The sequence below is a fragment of the Pan troglodytes genome, chromosome 23 (genome assembly GCF_028858775.2).
Source record: "Pan troglodytes isolate AG18354 chromosome 23, NHGRI_mPanTro3-v2.0_pri, whole genome shotgun sequence".
In the NCBI taxonomy this organism is placed as follows: Eukaryota; Metazoa; Chordata; class Mammalia; order Primates; family Hominidae; genus Pan; species Pan troglodytes.
The window spans coordinates 23,111,430-23,126,032 of NC_086016.1; the positions used below are offsets into that span (position 1 = coordinate 23,111,430).

General features: G+C 53.7%; 2 protein-coding genes and 1 pseudogene across 2 annotated transcripts; all 3 read right to left on the reverse strand.

Moving 5' to 3' along the window:
• Positions 1–2: 2 nt before the first annotated feature.
• On the reverse strand, positions 3–9,454 carry THAP7 (THAP domain containing 7). Its single transcript, XM_016939763.3, has 6 exons — positions 9,020–9,454; positions 2,302–2,662; positions 2,048–2,127; positions 1,472–1,627; positions 873–1,013; positions 3–658 (listed from the first exon to the last, which is right to left on the reverse strand). The coding sequence occupies exons 3-6, from the start codon at positions 2,125–2,127 to the stop codon at positions 106–108; spliced, it is 930 nt and encodes a 309-aa protein (XP_016795252.2). The 5' UTR covers positions 2,302–2,662; positions 9,020–9,454; the 3' UTR covers positions 3–105.
• LOC129138574 (tubulin alpha-8 chain-like) lies at positions 3,006–11,832 on the reverse strand (annotated as a pseudogene).
• A 951-nt stretch (positions 11,833–12,783) lies between these two features.
• On the reverse strand, positions 12,784–14,506 carry LOC107972600 (leucine-rich repeat-containing protein 74B-like). Its single transcript, XM_063807801.1, has 3 exons — positions 14,295–14,506; positions 13,283–13,425; positions 12,784–12,899 (listed from the first exon to the last, which is right to left on the reverse strand). Exons 1-3 carry the CDS (start codon positions 14,431–14,433, stop codon positions 12,873–12,875), a joined length of 309 nt encoding a protein of 102 aa, XP_063663871.1. The 5' UTR covers positions 14,434–14,506; the 3' UTR covers positions 12,784–12,872.
• Positions 14,507–14,603: the final 97 nt, after the last annotated feature.

The following is a 14,603-nucleotide window of genomic DNA, read 5'->3' on the forward strand; positions in this document are numbered from 1 at the left end:
CCTCCATCTAGAATCCGTTTTATTATGGCACCTGGTGGGTCTGGTGGGATCTGAGGAAGAGGCTACAGTCTTGCTGGGCAGCCCCTCGGTCAGTCCAGCAGCCCCTCAGGCCATGCTGCTGCTCAGCTGCATGGCAAAGTCCTGCACATGCTCCTTCAGAGTCTGGCGGGCATCTGCCTGTGCCCGCTTCTCCCGTGCCCGCTCCTGCTGCAGCTTGGTCAGTCTCAACCGCAGCCGCTGCTCCCGCCGCTTGCAGGCCTGCAGCTGGCGCTGGGCCTTGTCAAGGGCATCAAGGGCTGCCTCGGCTCGCCGCTTCCAGAGTAAGGCGCTGCCCACCTGGTAGCTGTGTTCGTTCTGGATGTAGGCTCCGGCGGGTGGGGGCAGGCGCAGCATATACGCTGAGGGGGAGACTGGCCGTGGTTCGAGAGGGGAGGGCTGCCGCTCTGGTGAAGGCTGGGCGCTGCAGCCTGCTTCATCTGCCTGGGCACCCAGGGGGCCCAGTAGGTCTGAAAAGGGGCTGCTAAGGCCAGGCTCCAGCCTCCCAGCTGGGGAGGCCGGCAAAGTGGCAGGTGCTGAGGCCTCTTCCACAGGAAAGCAGGTGACATCAGCAGGTGGAGGTGGAGAAAATGGAATTGTGGGCCCTCGGCCCTCGGAGCAGCTGGTAAGGGGGAAGAGAGAGACTGATGGGCTAGGCTGAGGGCTTGCCAGACCCCACTCCACCAGCCCACCTGATCCACCCTTAACACCCAAACCCGATCCACAGGTTCTGTGCAGCAAGAACCCTGTCCAGCGAGACTGCTGGCAGACACCCCTAGGGCCCAGTCCCTCAGCCTAGGGGTGGGAGTGGGGCATCCCCCACCCATATCACATACCGCTTCCTGCATCGTCTGAGCCGGCTGACTTCAGGGGGGCCAGGTGGATAACTGTGTCCTTTGGTCTTGGTTGTCCGGCGCAACTTGGAGAAAGACTCAAATATGGTGGGGACTGCCCCCTCCTTTAGCCTGTGATATCCGCTGTGGGGAAAAGCAACCCAGATGAGCTGGAGAGCAAGTGCTGCCTCCCCAGGCCAATCTGCCCCCAGCACCAGCGCCGTGGGAGGCTGGAAGGCATCGTGCAAACAATACGTCTGGGGAACGCCAAGTTACAGCTACACCAATCGCTTCCCTGCAGGACTCCTCAAAGTCCAGGTGTGCGGAAAGCCGAGCTGGGCTGACCAGCCAGAAAGAATTCTTTGATTTGTGGACTTGCTGGCAAGACTGGGGCTCTGAAAGATACTCTCTGGAAAGGCTCCTGTTTTCCCCTTGTGTCACAGGCACAGTGATCCTGGGGGTGGGTTTCACTGCGCAGAGCTGGGAACAGGAAACAGCCCCCTTGGACGCAGGCTGCTCAAGGGACTTCCAGGACCTGCAGCTGTCCCAGTCCGCCGGGAGCCCCACATCCTACCCCAGCGTCGGCCGGCAGGGAGGCCCACCTGATTCCCACCAGCTCAAAGCAGTTCTCCTCAAAGTGTTTGGAGCAGAAGTAGATGTACTCGGATGCCGGGTCCCACAGGCCCTGGCCGCTGGGGTCCAGCCGCTGGCAGTTGGCCAGCCACAAGCCTCGCCTCGGGTTGTCCTTCTTGGGAAGTCTGTGGAGCCACAAACCCGTGAGCACCAGGCTGTCCACAGCCCTGGGCTCATGCTGCCCAAGCTCCCCAGAGGGGAAACGCAGACCCAACACGCGCCGCCACGAGACCTCCCTGCGACCCCGCCGGGTAAGCACCACCGCCCGGGCACAGACGAGGCAACGGAGGCCTCGAGAAGAAAAGCAGTTTCCTCAGCGTCATCTGGCAGGTAACAGAGTGGGGCGGGTCCAAGCCGGCTAGACTTCCCGTCCTCCCCTTCCCGACTGCCTTCAGTCCCGCCGGGACCGTTCCGCTTCACCTCCCACCCACAGGTTCAAGCCTCCTCAGTATCCGAGAAAGGCGCGAAGCCTCTACGCAGTTGCGACCCGAGGCGAGCAACAACTAGCGCATGCGCACGTGAGCCCGCGGCGCACGCGCGCTGACCTGTGGAAGGAGATGCCGCGGTTGCGCGTCTCGCGCGTGTCCCGTGTGCAGCAGCCGGCGGCGGAGCAGTGACGCGGCATCTGGGAAAGAGGCGGGAGTTAAGTCGCAAGCGGCTCTCCGGGCATCCGGAGGAGCCTCGCGCCTCCAGCCGCCGCTCCTCCCCAAGGGGCTCTGGCCTGTCGGGTCCCCCCCGGCCCGTTGTCGCCCCAACCCCGTCCCAGCCGATTCTCTTGACTTCTGTCAGCGGCACTCACGGTCTGGCCATTGCTGCGCCGCCGAAGTCTCGCGAGGGGTAGCGCGCGCCGGAAGTTGGTACCATAGAGACTGGAGAGCCGGAGGTGCCCCGCCACCGGGGCGGGGCGGGGCGGGGCGGGGCGAGGTCCTAGCTAGCTGGGTTAGTAAGCGGCGTGAGTGTGCGAGTCTCTGTCGCGCCCGCGTCGTCCCAGCTCCCTGGACTACCAGTATTGTCGCCCACGTGGGCTTCTCTTTCGTCAGCTCAGGCCTCACTTTTCTCCGTAAACACCCCGGCACGATGGAGCGGCCCGGGAGCGGAAAGCGGCAGTGTCCTGGGAGCCTCGAAAGCCGCAGGGGCGGCAGCTCGCCTCGGAATGACCTCTGACGGAAGAAATAAAACGGGGCCTGGGACGCTTGCACGAAAGAACCCGACAAAAACCAGAGCCCGCACTCACTCTCGTACTGGGGAGGTGGACTTCAGGGAGGGTTATCTGGAGGAGGAATCTCTCAAAGTACAACACAGGAGAAAGACAGTATCGCAATACAGAAATTTTATTTTTTATTTTATTATTATTTTTTTGAGACCGGAGTCTCGCTCTGTCGCCCAGGCTGGAGTGCAGTGGCGCGATCTCGGCTCACTGCAAGCTCTGCCTCCCGGGTTCACGCCATTCGGCTGCCTCACCCTCCGCAGTAGCTGGGACTACAAGCGCCCGCCACCACGCCCGGCTAATTTGCAATACAGAAATTTTAATAGGTAATTAGCTCTCCTAGCGTTATGGTGGGGAATACAGAGTGATGGTTGCCTGCCGCACCCTCCCCTCACTATTCTTCGCCTTCTTCAGCCTCAGCTTCCACGGAATCCATGCCCACATCTTCATAATCCTCCAGAGCTGCCAGATCCTCGCGGGCCTCGGAGAATTCCCCCACTGCCATGCCCTCCCCCACGTACCAGTGCACTAAGGCGCACTTGGCCGAACTTATGGTCCAGGCAGGCCCAGGCCTCCGTGATGGCCGTGGTGTTGCTCAGCATGCACACCGCCCGCTGCACTTTGGCCAGGTCTCCCACAGGGACCACCGTGGGGGGCTGGTAGTTAATGCCCACCTGTCAGAGATGGGCCCACCTGTCAGAGATGGGCAGCATAGAATGAAGTTTATATTGGCCTCAGAAATGGGGGCTCATTAAAAATTAGAGCTGTGGACCAGTTCCAACACTGTGTTTTAAGAATTGCTTCTATATTTTTTGGCATTATCTGTTATCTATCGACAATTAATATCCTTTGACGACTTTTTTTTTCTTTTCTTCTCCTTCTTCCTCCTTCTCCTTCTTCTTTGTTGTTGTTGTTGTTGAGACAGGGTCTAGCTCTGTTGCCCAGGCTGGAATGCAGTGGTGCAATCTCGGCTCACTGCAACCTCTGTCTCCCAGGTTCAAGCAATTCTCCTACCTCAGCGTCCTGAGTAGCTGGGATTATGGGCATGTAAAATGGAGCCCGGAAGACGGAGATTTCAGTGAGCTGAGATTTCGCCACTGCACTCCAGCCTGGGCTACAGAGCGAGACTCTGTCTCAGAAAAAAAAAAAAAAATATTACCCATATTACCCATACAGTAAAACACATGAAAAAGAATGAGAACCCTGTCTTGGGATATAAATACATCCAAGGTATATTGTATACTTTGTAAAAAGAAAAGTGAGTTGAAGTCTATGTATTTATGTGTAAAAAAATCTATGTAATAACATACACAGGCTAGAGCCTTGGGCAGCTAGGGTAGCATCATGCCGGAGGAGGACAAACGCCTGCTGAGGTGGTGACCCTGCCTTGCCCTGCCAAGCACGTAGCAGTTAGCACCAACTAGATACAGACAGACTCCACAGGAGTTGGAAGGGGCAGAGAGAAGGGTTCGTACCCTGATCAGGGAGTGTCCTCCCACAACTCTAAGGCCAAGCCTATCAGCCCTTCCAAGTGGGAGTGCTGCCAGCTTTCTGTTTACTGTGACCACCTGTGTGCAGCAATTGGGTCTGTCACCTACATGAAAGGGACATACATATCTGCTGGCCACTGTCAACATCACCTGTATAACAAGAGATTAATATGCCTTGAATATGTACAGAATGTTTTTCAAAGGACAGAAGCAGCTCTGGGGAAGAAGAGGACTTCAGCTTTTCAGTCTTCTGCACTCTTTTAGTATTTTGCCACATATCAGGTTTTGTTTTGTTTTTGAGACAGGGTCTCACTGTCACCCAGCCTTGAGTGCAGTGGTGTGATCTTGGCTCACTGCAACCTCTGCCTCCCGGGTTCAAGTGATTTTCCCGCTTCAAGTGATCCGCCTGCATCAGCCTCCCAAAGTATTGGGATTACAGGTGTGAGCCACCACGCCCGGCCCATATCAAGTTTTTTTTTTTTTTTTTTTTTTTTGAGATGGAGTCTTGCTCTGTCATTCAGGCTGGAGTGCAGTGGCACAATCTCGGCTCACTGCAACCTCCACCTCCTGGGTTCAAGCAATTCTCCTGCCTCAGCCTCCAGAGTAGCTGGAATTACAGGCAACCGCCACCATGCCTGACTATTTTTTGTATTTTTAGTAGAGATAGGGTTTCACCATGTTGGCCAGGCTGGTCTTGAACTCCTGACCTCTGGTGATCCCCCTACCTTGGCCTCCCAAAATGCTGGGATTATAGGCGTGAGCCACTGACCGCACCCACCTTTTTTTTTTTTTTTTTTTTTTGAGATGGGTTTTGCTCTGTCGCCCAGGTTAGAGTGAAGTACAATGGTGCCATCTTGGCTCACTGCAGCCTCAACCTCCCGGGCTTAAGCAGTCCTCCTGTCTCAGCCTCCTGAGTAGCTAGCACTACAGGAAATGTGCCACCATGCCCAGCTAATTTTTTATTTTTTGTAGAGACAGGGTTTTGCCACGTTGCCCAGGCTGGTCTCAAAGTCCTGGGCTCAAGCCATCCACCCAATGGATTACAGGTGTGAGACACTGTGCCTGGCCAACATAAGTACTTTTATAATAAAAAACCCAAATGTTCGTACTTTTTTTTCTAAGGGTCTTGTTCTGTCACCCAGGCTGGAGTGCAGTGGCGCAATCATAGCTCACTGCAACATCTGCCTCCCAGTCTCAGGTGATCCTCCTACCTCAGCCTCCCAAGTAGCTGGAACTATAGGTGTGTGCCATCACACCCGGCTAATTTTTTGTATTTTGTGTAGAGATGGGGTTTCACCATGTTCCCCCAATGGATCCTGAACTCCTGGACTCAAGCTTTTTTTTTTTTTTTTTTTTTTTTTTTTGGTGAGAGAAGGTCTCACTTGGTCACCCAGCCTGGAGTGCAGTGGTGCAATCTTGGCTCACTGCAACCTCCGCCTCCTAGGCTCAAGTGATCCTCCCACCTCAGCCTTCCAAGTAGCTATAAGTGCGTGGCATCATGCCCGGCTAATTTTTTGTATTTTTGGTAGAGATGAGGTTTCACCATGTTGCCTAGGCTGGTCTCGAACTCCTAAGCTCAGGCGATCCACCGACCTCAGCCTCCCAAAGTGTTGGGATTACAGGCATGAGCCACTCGGTCCAGCCCCCAAATGTTTTTAAGCATGGAAAAGACTCTTCGAAAATAGCATATCCGAAGCTGGGTGCAGTGACTCACGCCTGTGATTCCAGCACTTCGGGAGGCCAAGGCGGTTGGATCACTTGAGTTCAGGAGCTCGAGACCAGCTTAGCCAACAGTGAAACCCTGTGTCTACCAAAAATACAAAAATTAGCCAGGCGTGGTGGCGCATGCCTGTAATTCCAGCTGCTTGAGAGGCTGAGACAGGAGAATTGCTTGAACCTGGGAGGCGGAGGTTGCAGTGTGTTCCATTGTACTCCAGCCTGGGTGACAGGGCGAGACTCCATCTCAAACAAACAAACAAACAAACAGCAAATGGTTGTTAAAGAATGTATGGTTGGCTGGGTGCGGTGGCTCACACCTGTAATCCCAGCATTTTGGGAGGCCAAGGCGGGTGGATCACCTGAGGTCAGGAGTTCAAGACCAGCCTGCCCAACACGGTGAAACCTCATCTCTACTAAAAATACAAAAAATTGGTCAGGCGTGGTGGCTCATGCCTGTAATCCCAGCACTTTGGGAGGCCGAGGCGGGCGGATCACTAGGTCAGGAGATCAAGACCATCCTGGCTAACACGGTGAAACCCCGGCTCTACTAAAAAATTAAAAAAAAAAAAAAAACAACGTTAGCCAGGCGCGATGGTGGGCACCTGTAGTCCCAGCTACTCGGGAGGCTGAAGCAGGAGAATGGCATGAACCCCGGAGGCGGAGCTTGCAGTGAGCTGAGATCGTGCCACTGCACTCCAGCCTGGGCGACAGAGCAAGACTCTGTCTCAAAAAAAAAAAAAAAAAAATAGCCAGGCATGGTGGCGGGCGCCTGTAATCCTAGCTACTCAGGAGGCTGAGTCAGGAGAATTGCTTGAACCGGGGAGGCAGAGGCTGCAGTGAGCCGAGATCACATCACTGCACTCCAGCCTGAGTGACAAGAGTGAAACTCCGTCTCAAAACAAACAAACAAACAAACAAACAAGAATGTATGGTAAATCACACTAAGACTGACAAAAAGGAACTTAAGAGCAAAGAGAATTCAACAAGGTCCATCTGAGGCTGGACTATCTTCTGGGGGGAGGAGAGGCTGTGACTTTATCTCCCCACAGACTAGCCTCCCTACTGTCTCACAAGACTTAGTTACAACAGGAAACCTCTGCACAGCATAGCATCTCCCACAGTGCCTGCCAGCTAAGGATGTCTTCACCTTCCAAATGTAACACTAATTGAAAGAAAAACTCCTCTACTCAAGTTGAGAGGCTTAATAATTAGACACAGAATGGAGGGTTTCACCTCCTACCTGTAACATCTAACATCTAAGGTCTGTAATCCTCCTATGTAACGTGTAATGAACATTCCAGGTTGGTGTAACTGTTGTAGATTTTACCCTTCTTTTTCCTCTTTTTTTTTTTTTTTTTTTTTTGAGACAGTCACGCTCTGTTGCCCAGGTTGGAGTACAGTGGTGATCTTGGCTCACTGCAATCTCTGCCTCCCTGTCTCAAGCGATCCTCCCACCTCCGCCTCCCCATTAGCTATGACTGCAGGCATGCACAACCACACCCGGATAATTTTTATATCTTTTGTAGAGACAGGGTCGCACTATGTTGCCCAGGCTGGTCTTGAACTCCTGGGTCCTGAACTCCTGGGTTCAAGCAATCTTCTCACCTGGGCTTCTCAAAGTGCTGGGATTACAGGCATGTGTCACTGAGCCTGGCCAATTTTACCCTGTTCTATGAATCACTTTAAATCTGTCAACTTAAAGATGATTTGCATCAACGTGAGATGAAAAAGAGAGATGATCTGTGTCAAGGTGTTGTAAAGTGGCTGAGAGAGGGCCAGACAGATTCAAGAAGTTGTGTGCGTTCAGAGGCAAGTTAATGGCCATTCCACATGGGAAAAAGAAGACACATACCTGTGACTTTCTCATATCATTTCAATCTGGAATGATCCTGGAACTTGCAACTCCTCAAACACCTTCAGAACTCATTGAGACTTATAAATGTGGGATCTATAGCTTTGCCTAATGTGGGAAACCACTGTAGACAGGGGCTCTTAACTAACCATAGGGCACAAAGTTGACCAACACAGGTGTGGTGAGGCATTTAGCCTAGTCATCACAACAGATCTTCGAGCCTGACATTCTGTTATTTGGCTTCCAAATACATGGTACTTTTCTTTTGGTAGACAACTGACTGTAAGCATAGCTAAAGGAGCACCAAATCATCAGTCTGATTGTGTGTGAGGCAGAAGTCTCTGCTTGGTTTGGAGAAAGGGCAAAGACCTGCCTTTGGTCTTCACAGTAAACACTGCACAATATATTTAAAAATCTTTACAGAAATATTAGTGTTGCCCAAAATTCAGTGACAACAGGTGACCATGATGATGTGAAGTGTAAAAACCACTATTTATAACACAAAAAATGATAACATAGAACCTGACAAATTACTAAAGTGAGCAGTGGAGTAATGTGGAGGACAGACCAGGACCTGCAGTCAGATAATCTCTGATTTCTCTCCGCATCACTTGCTGCCTGTGAGGCTCCAGACACCTAAAGCTATCTCAGCCTTTGTTTTCTTTTCTTTTTTCTTTTTCTTTCTTTCTTTCTTTTTTTTTTTTGAGATGTAGTCTCGCTCTGTTGCCCAGGCTGGAGTGCAGTGGTGCAATCTCGACTCACTGCAAGCTCTGCCTCCCGGGTTCACGCCATCCTCCTGCCTCAGCCTCCCGAATAGCTGGGACCACAGGTGTCTGCCACCACACCCAGCTAATTTTTTGTATTTTTTAGTAGAGCCGGGGTTTCACCGTGTTAGCCAGGATGGTCTCAATCTCCTGACCTCGTGATCTGCCTGCCTTGGCCTCCCAAAGTGCTGGGATTACAGGCATGAGCCACCGCGCCCAGCCTCAGCCTCTGTTTTCTAAAGTGTAAGATGCTGGTAATATTGCCCCATGAACTTTAAAGGGTAGTGGTTAAGGTATGAGGGAACATAAAGTATTTGGTAAAGTATAAGGCGGTAGGAAATAAATTACTAAAATTATTATCCTTGCAACCTAGCTGATGTGAAAAGGGGTTGTCTCCATAAAGGATGCGGGCCTTCAGGGGCAGCATTATTCTGCAGGTCTGCTGCTTCCTGATGGCACAAGGACTCCACATCACCCAGTCCTACCTTAAATCCAATCAGACACCAGTCCACAAACTGGTTGGTGTGCTTGCTCTTGATGGTGGCGACAGCCGCACTGACATCTTTCAGGACCACATCCCCTCTGTACAACATGCAGCAGGCCATGTACTTGCCATGGTGAGGGTCACACTTGACCATCTGATTGGCTGGCTCGAAGCGGGCACTGGCGATCTTGGCCATGGACAGCTGCTCATGGTAGGCCTTCTTGGCTGAGATGACCAGGGCGTAGGTGGCCAGGGGGAGGTGGATGTGGGGGTATGGTACCAGGTTGGTTTGGAATTCTGTCAAGTACACATTCAGGGCCCCATCGAATCACAGGGAGGCCGTGATGGAGGACACGATCTGCCCAGACGACTGAGGTTGGTGTACGTGGGACACTCGATGTCCAGGTTGTGCCGACATGTCATAGGTGGCTTTGCTGTCGACTATGAAGGCACAGTCAGAATGTTCCAGGGTCGTGTAGGTGGTCAGGATGGAGTTGCAGGGCTCCGTCATGGCCATGGATACCTGGGGGGCTGGGCAAATGGCAAACTCCAGCTTGGACTTCTTCCCGTAGTCCACCGAGAGCCACTTCATAAGCAGAGACACGAACCCAGAGCCAGTGCCGTCCCCAAAGCTGTGGAAGATGAGGAAGCCCTGCAGTCCCATGCACAGATCTGCCTGAGAGAAACCAGAAAACGTAAGCCAATGCCCGTGGGAGCCACACCACCAACCTCCACCAAGCCGGGGCCACTTCTCTTTGCCTCTGAGAGTTGATACGGATTCAGACCATCCATAATGAACACGCATCACACTTTGAAGCAGAGAAAAACAGACAATACAGATCTATGCACAAATCACCACGCACACTTCACAGTAAGACGTTGCAGAGGTCTAGGAAGGCTGGTTTGAAGAAATACACAGAAGAAAAACGGATGGACTAACCAGAGCGCTCAGCCAGCCTGCTGGACTGGCACCCGTGGCTACAGACACTCTTGTTTAGCACCATGGAGAGCTCCCTGCACAGAAGCAAGGACTCAGGGCATTGCCCCCTCTCTACCTGAGAACTAGACTCAGCACCCAGCACTGGATTTGATAATACAGGTACTCAAATACATGTACTTTCCTCTTTACTCAGACACTTCTAGGGCTGGCAGGGTCAGACAGTAATCCCCCACTTTGTGGGGAGGCCCTGTTTTTGCTGAACAGCTCAAGGGCAGGAAGATTCTTTCTTCCACACACCCCTGCAACTGCCAATGCTTGTTCTGTGTGACCCTTGCAGCCATCCTATGCGGTAGGTGCTACCATTGCCATGGATCAAGTGGGGACGCACAGATCCAAGTTCCTTCACCTCTCAAGGGAGTCGGGCCCTCCCACAGATCTCTTGGAGAAAAAAAAATGGCCTTGCTGGGCCTGTTGATTTCCAGTCCCCACCCACCTCCCTCATGTACATGTGTCTGTTTGTGAAACCTTCATAGCACCTTAGCTTCCAGGCCCTCCATCCCGGCTGCCTCTCTGGCACTTGCCCTTTTACTGTGCAGGTCCAAAGAGACACCTATATTCAGTTTGTCAAAGTCTGAAATAAGCCTGTCTTTTAATTTCACTGACTCCCAGTAGTAATTTTTTTAGAAGACAAACTGCTTCTCTGGCAGTTACACTCCAGGGCCAATTCTCAAAGGCCAAGTCTGGTGCCACCCCACTCCCTCTAAGCTGCTTGAGCCAGATGAGAGCTTCTGAAACGCTGCAGAAAAGAGCTCTCCTGGGGCATCCATTAAAATGCAGATTCACCGGCATTCCCCTAAGAGTTTGGTTCAGCAGGTCCAGGGTCAACATCTGCATGCCTAACCCAGGGTCACAGGTGATTGTTACTATTATTGGACCATTTGAGGAGAGGCAGGTAGAAGTGCAAATTCCTGGCAAAGCAAACACTCAGGGGCATGAGAGTGATGAGACCAAGGAATCCCAACCATGTCTTCTACCTCACCTGGAACAAAATCTATACCCTTTTTGCCACGGCCTACAGCCCTGCAGCCCTCTGCCCTCTCCACCCCACAGCCTGGCCACGCTTCCCTGGCTCCCTAGCCTAGGCACACTGCTGTCCGCCAGTCTGGGAAACAGGCCCGCATGCTCACTGTTCCTCTGCTTGAAATGCTCTCCCTCTGATCTTGCTATGGCTGACTCCTTCCCACCCTGCACATTTCAGCTTAAATGTCACCTCACAGAGGCCTCCCCAGCCACCTCTTTAAAGCAGGGGGTCCCCATTCTTCTCTAGAAGCATAAACTATTTGTTTCTTTTGCAGTGCCAATAATTACTCAGAATGATGTTGTTAACATTGTCCCTTGAGGTCAGGAACTTGGTTTTGTTCAAGGTGGATCCCTGGTGGCTAAGTCAGTGCCCAGCACATACAGCAGCGCGCAATGAGATATTGGTGGAAGGAATGAAGAGTTCCGTGTGGCTGGAGTGGAAGAGGAGTGGGGCAAGGTGGGGTGTGGGGAGCAGGAACCAGAGCACATGCTCCCTGGCGATGTGCAGCGCGGTCCTGCCAACCCCCACCCACCCCTGCCCCAGGAAGCTGAGCTTTCATGGCCATGGTGCCCTGCGCAGGCGTTACCTGCTTGGTCATTCAGCTGGTTGTAGCTCAGGTCCAGGGACTTCAGGTCTGTGTGGGCCAGCAGGAGTTCATCAAGGTGCTGGGCCGCCTGCTCCTCCAGGCCATTCCCTGACAGCTGCATCTTCCGCATGGCCTGGTTCACTGTGAGGGCGGCACAGAGGGCCTGGGCTCCTGCCACTCCCAGCTGCTTCTCCGACAGGTCCACATCTGGGGGACGGAGCCACTCCTCAGCCAGTGGGATGCAAAGCCAGGTACCACCCCCCCTCCCCCCTCTTCTGCCATCCCCCAAACCTCCAGGTCTGAGGCAGAGGAAAAGGCCTTACAGGTTAACTGTCCTGGGGTTGCATGGTGGCTCTGGCTCCCAATGGCTGGGTCCCCTCTGCCCCGACCTCCCCCTCCCTGTGTGCCCACCAGCTTCTGTGTCAAGCGGTTAAAACCGCCTACCTCCTGGTACTGTAGAGACTGCTGTGGTGGGGGGCAGCCACCCCATCGATGATTATGTCTGGCAGTGATATCACCACCCACTTCAGAAGCCCTCACTGCCCCACTGCCAGGATTGGCAATAATAGCCCAGGTGACTGTGCATGGAGCACTTACATGGGTCACACACTCTGCTGATCACTTCAGGAGTGCATTTCACTTCATGCTCACCACAGCCCCAAGCCTATGAGGTCTTGTGGGGGCCATTTCACAGATTGGAAACTGAGCTGCTTTCATAGGTCACCCCGTTTTCTCAGTGGCAGAGCCAGCATTTGGATTCAGCTTCAATGAACTCCCACCTTGCCCACCCCTTTCTTGAACTTCCCCGCCCCCAACTCTCTGTGTTGCAGGACTTTCCACTCTGCATTCAGGCACTGGGAGTCTCCCATGTGCAGGGCAGGGCAGGAGAATGGGTGCCAGCCAACAAGGAAGGAGAGTGGTGGGGTAGGATGGATGAGGAAGGGACTTGTATCCAGCATCGGCTGCACAGCAGAGGGTCTAACTCCACCCCACATACCCCCTCCTGTGATGAGGCCCCTCCTCTATCCACCAGCAACACCAGCAGGACCCAGGTGACATGGCCCAGCTTTCAGGGGTGGAGGCACATCCCTGAGGAAAGGGAGGACTCACGCCTGCCCACCTGCCCCAGACCCAGCACCTACCGCAGATGCTGCTGCTTTTGCTCAGGGCACCTGCCAGGGCCTCTGTACCTGCCCCATAGAGCCTACCGTCCCAAAAGTTCAGCCACTTGACATATGGATTGGAGCTCAATGAGGAAGCCAGAGACCGGCGCCCTGGGACAGACAGAGCAAACACACTGGCCACTATCCTGGCTCATGCTCCAGGGCTCAGCCCGCTCCACGTCCCCCACCTGGAAAGTACCCCCCTTTCCACCTGCTTAAGGAACACATGCTTCTCCTTTTAGGCCCCACCTAGGTGTCCCCCACCCCCACCTCTCCCAGAGCCCCCAGCGGGTTAGAAGCCTGAAGGCTCCCCAACCCTTCATGCCATCTGTCATAGCATCAATCCCATCTGTCTCTCAGATGTCGAGGGTAGGGCATGCCTGGCACAGGCAGAAGCTGGGGAGTATAGGGGACAGACTCAGGGGCACTCCCATGGCTGTTGTCTCCCGGGGCCTCTCCCTGTAAGCCTGGACCCAGTGTCCTTCCAGTGGTACCTGGGGCCTCAGGCCCCCGTGCAGCAGGTTCAGCTCTGGGGCACTCCCTTGGCACAGAAAGCAGAAGATGGGCACAATGCTATGGATCCAGCAAGACCTCAGGTACAGGGTGTCCCCGACCAGTTCTCCAAGTCCATGGGTGCCTGGTAGGAGACAGGGGGATGAATGTGAACCCCTGCATGGCTATAGCCACCTGCCTCCTCCCCTGCCCTGCATCACTACCTGGCCTATTTTTTGCCTCTAGAAGCACTGCTTCCTACGCTCCTTAGGACCACTGCCCGCATATGACAGATAAGAACATCGAGGCTAAGGCAACGCAAATCTTTTCCTTAAAGTCATACAGCTGTCAAAAGAAAGCTGGACAACCTGGGCAACATAGCGAGATAAAAAATTATTTAAATTAGCCAGATGTGGTAGCCCCCTGTAGTCTCAGCGACTCAGGAGGCTGAGGCAGGAGGCTCACCAGAGTGCAGAGTTCAAGGATGCAGTGAGCTATGATCCTGCCACTGCACTGAAACCTGGGTGACAGAGCAAGACCCTGGCTCTAATAAATAAATACATAAAGTCTCACAGCTAGTGGTAGCTAATCCTGCCAGAGTCAGGCCTCTACCTGTCTGATGCCAAATGGCACACTATGTCTTTTAACCTGATTGCAGACCACAGATGTTTTGTGAATATTTTCCCCAGGGAAAAAACCGGAAGTAGTTCTAAATTCTATACATCCATTATATTAGTTTTACCTGTGGATTGGGAAAACCCAGCTCTGATTGCATTTCAGGGCGGGACAGCCTTTGGTGCACTGTCTGGCGGGATTTTCCATTTTAACCTCCTTCTAGAAGCGCCTTCTCATGGTAAAGTTCCTGATGCCGCCAGGAGCGCCGAGGAGAGGGCAGGGGGCTGGAGACGCCCCGCAGAGGGCTACGTGCCCTGCTGGACAGAGGTCTCCTGCCTCCTCGGCGGCGCCAGCCCACCTCCCACAACCCCTGCGGGAGAAGCCCCCTGCCCCGAGCACCTTCCGTCTCTAGGTCGGAGTCTGAATCGGCCTTGGGACCCTGCTTGGCCTCGGGGACCCCTGCAAGACGTCCACAGGCCGCCGTCGCCTCTTCCTCCTGCTTTTTATCCTCCCCAGACCTCTGGCAGGAACCACTCATCGTTACGCCCCTTTCGCAGCCTCAGACCCTGAGGCGGAGACCGCTTGGCGCCTCACTTAGAGCGCGACCCGGGGATGTGGGCGGAGTCTGCGGCTGCGCTGACCAATCGAGTGTGGCGTCCATCGACTGGCGTCTGCCACGGCAATTAGCGACGCGCTCCCCCGCGGCGG

Coding starts and splice junctions, on each gene's coding strand:
- THAP7 (XM_016939763.3), bottom strand. CDS start 2,127: ATGCCGCGTCACTGCTCCGCCGCCGGCTGCTGCACACGGGACACGCGC. Junction 1,014..1,471: donor TTTGAGCTGGTGGGAATCAG/GTGGGCCTCCCT, acceptor TTTTCCCCACAG/CGGATATCACAGGCTAAAGG. Junction 659..872: donor CTCAGACGATGCAGGAAGCG/GTATGTGATATG, acceptor CCCCCTTACCAG/CTGCTCCGAGGGCCGAGGGC.
- LOC107972600 (XM_063807801.1), bottom strand. CDS start 14,433: ATGAGTGGTTCCTGCCAGAGGTCTGGGGAGGATAAAAAGCAGGAGGAA. Junction 13,426..14,294: donor CTCCGACCTAGAGACGGAAG/GTGCTCGGGGCA, acceptor GTCTCCTACCAG/GCACCCATGGACTTGGAGAA. Junction 12,900..13,282: donor ACGGGGGCCTGAGGCCCCAG/GTACCACTGGAA, acceptor TGTCTGTCCCAG/GGCGCCGGTCTCTGGCTTCC.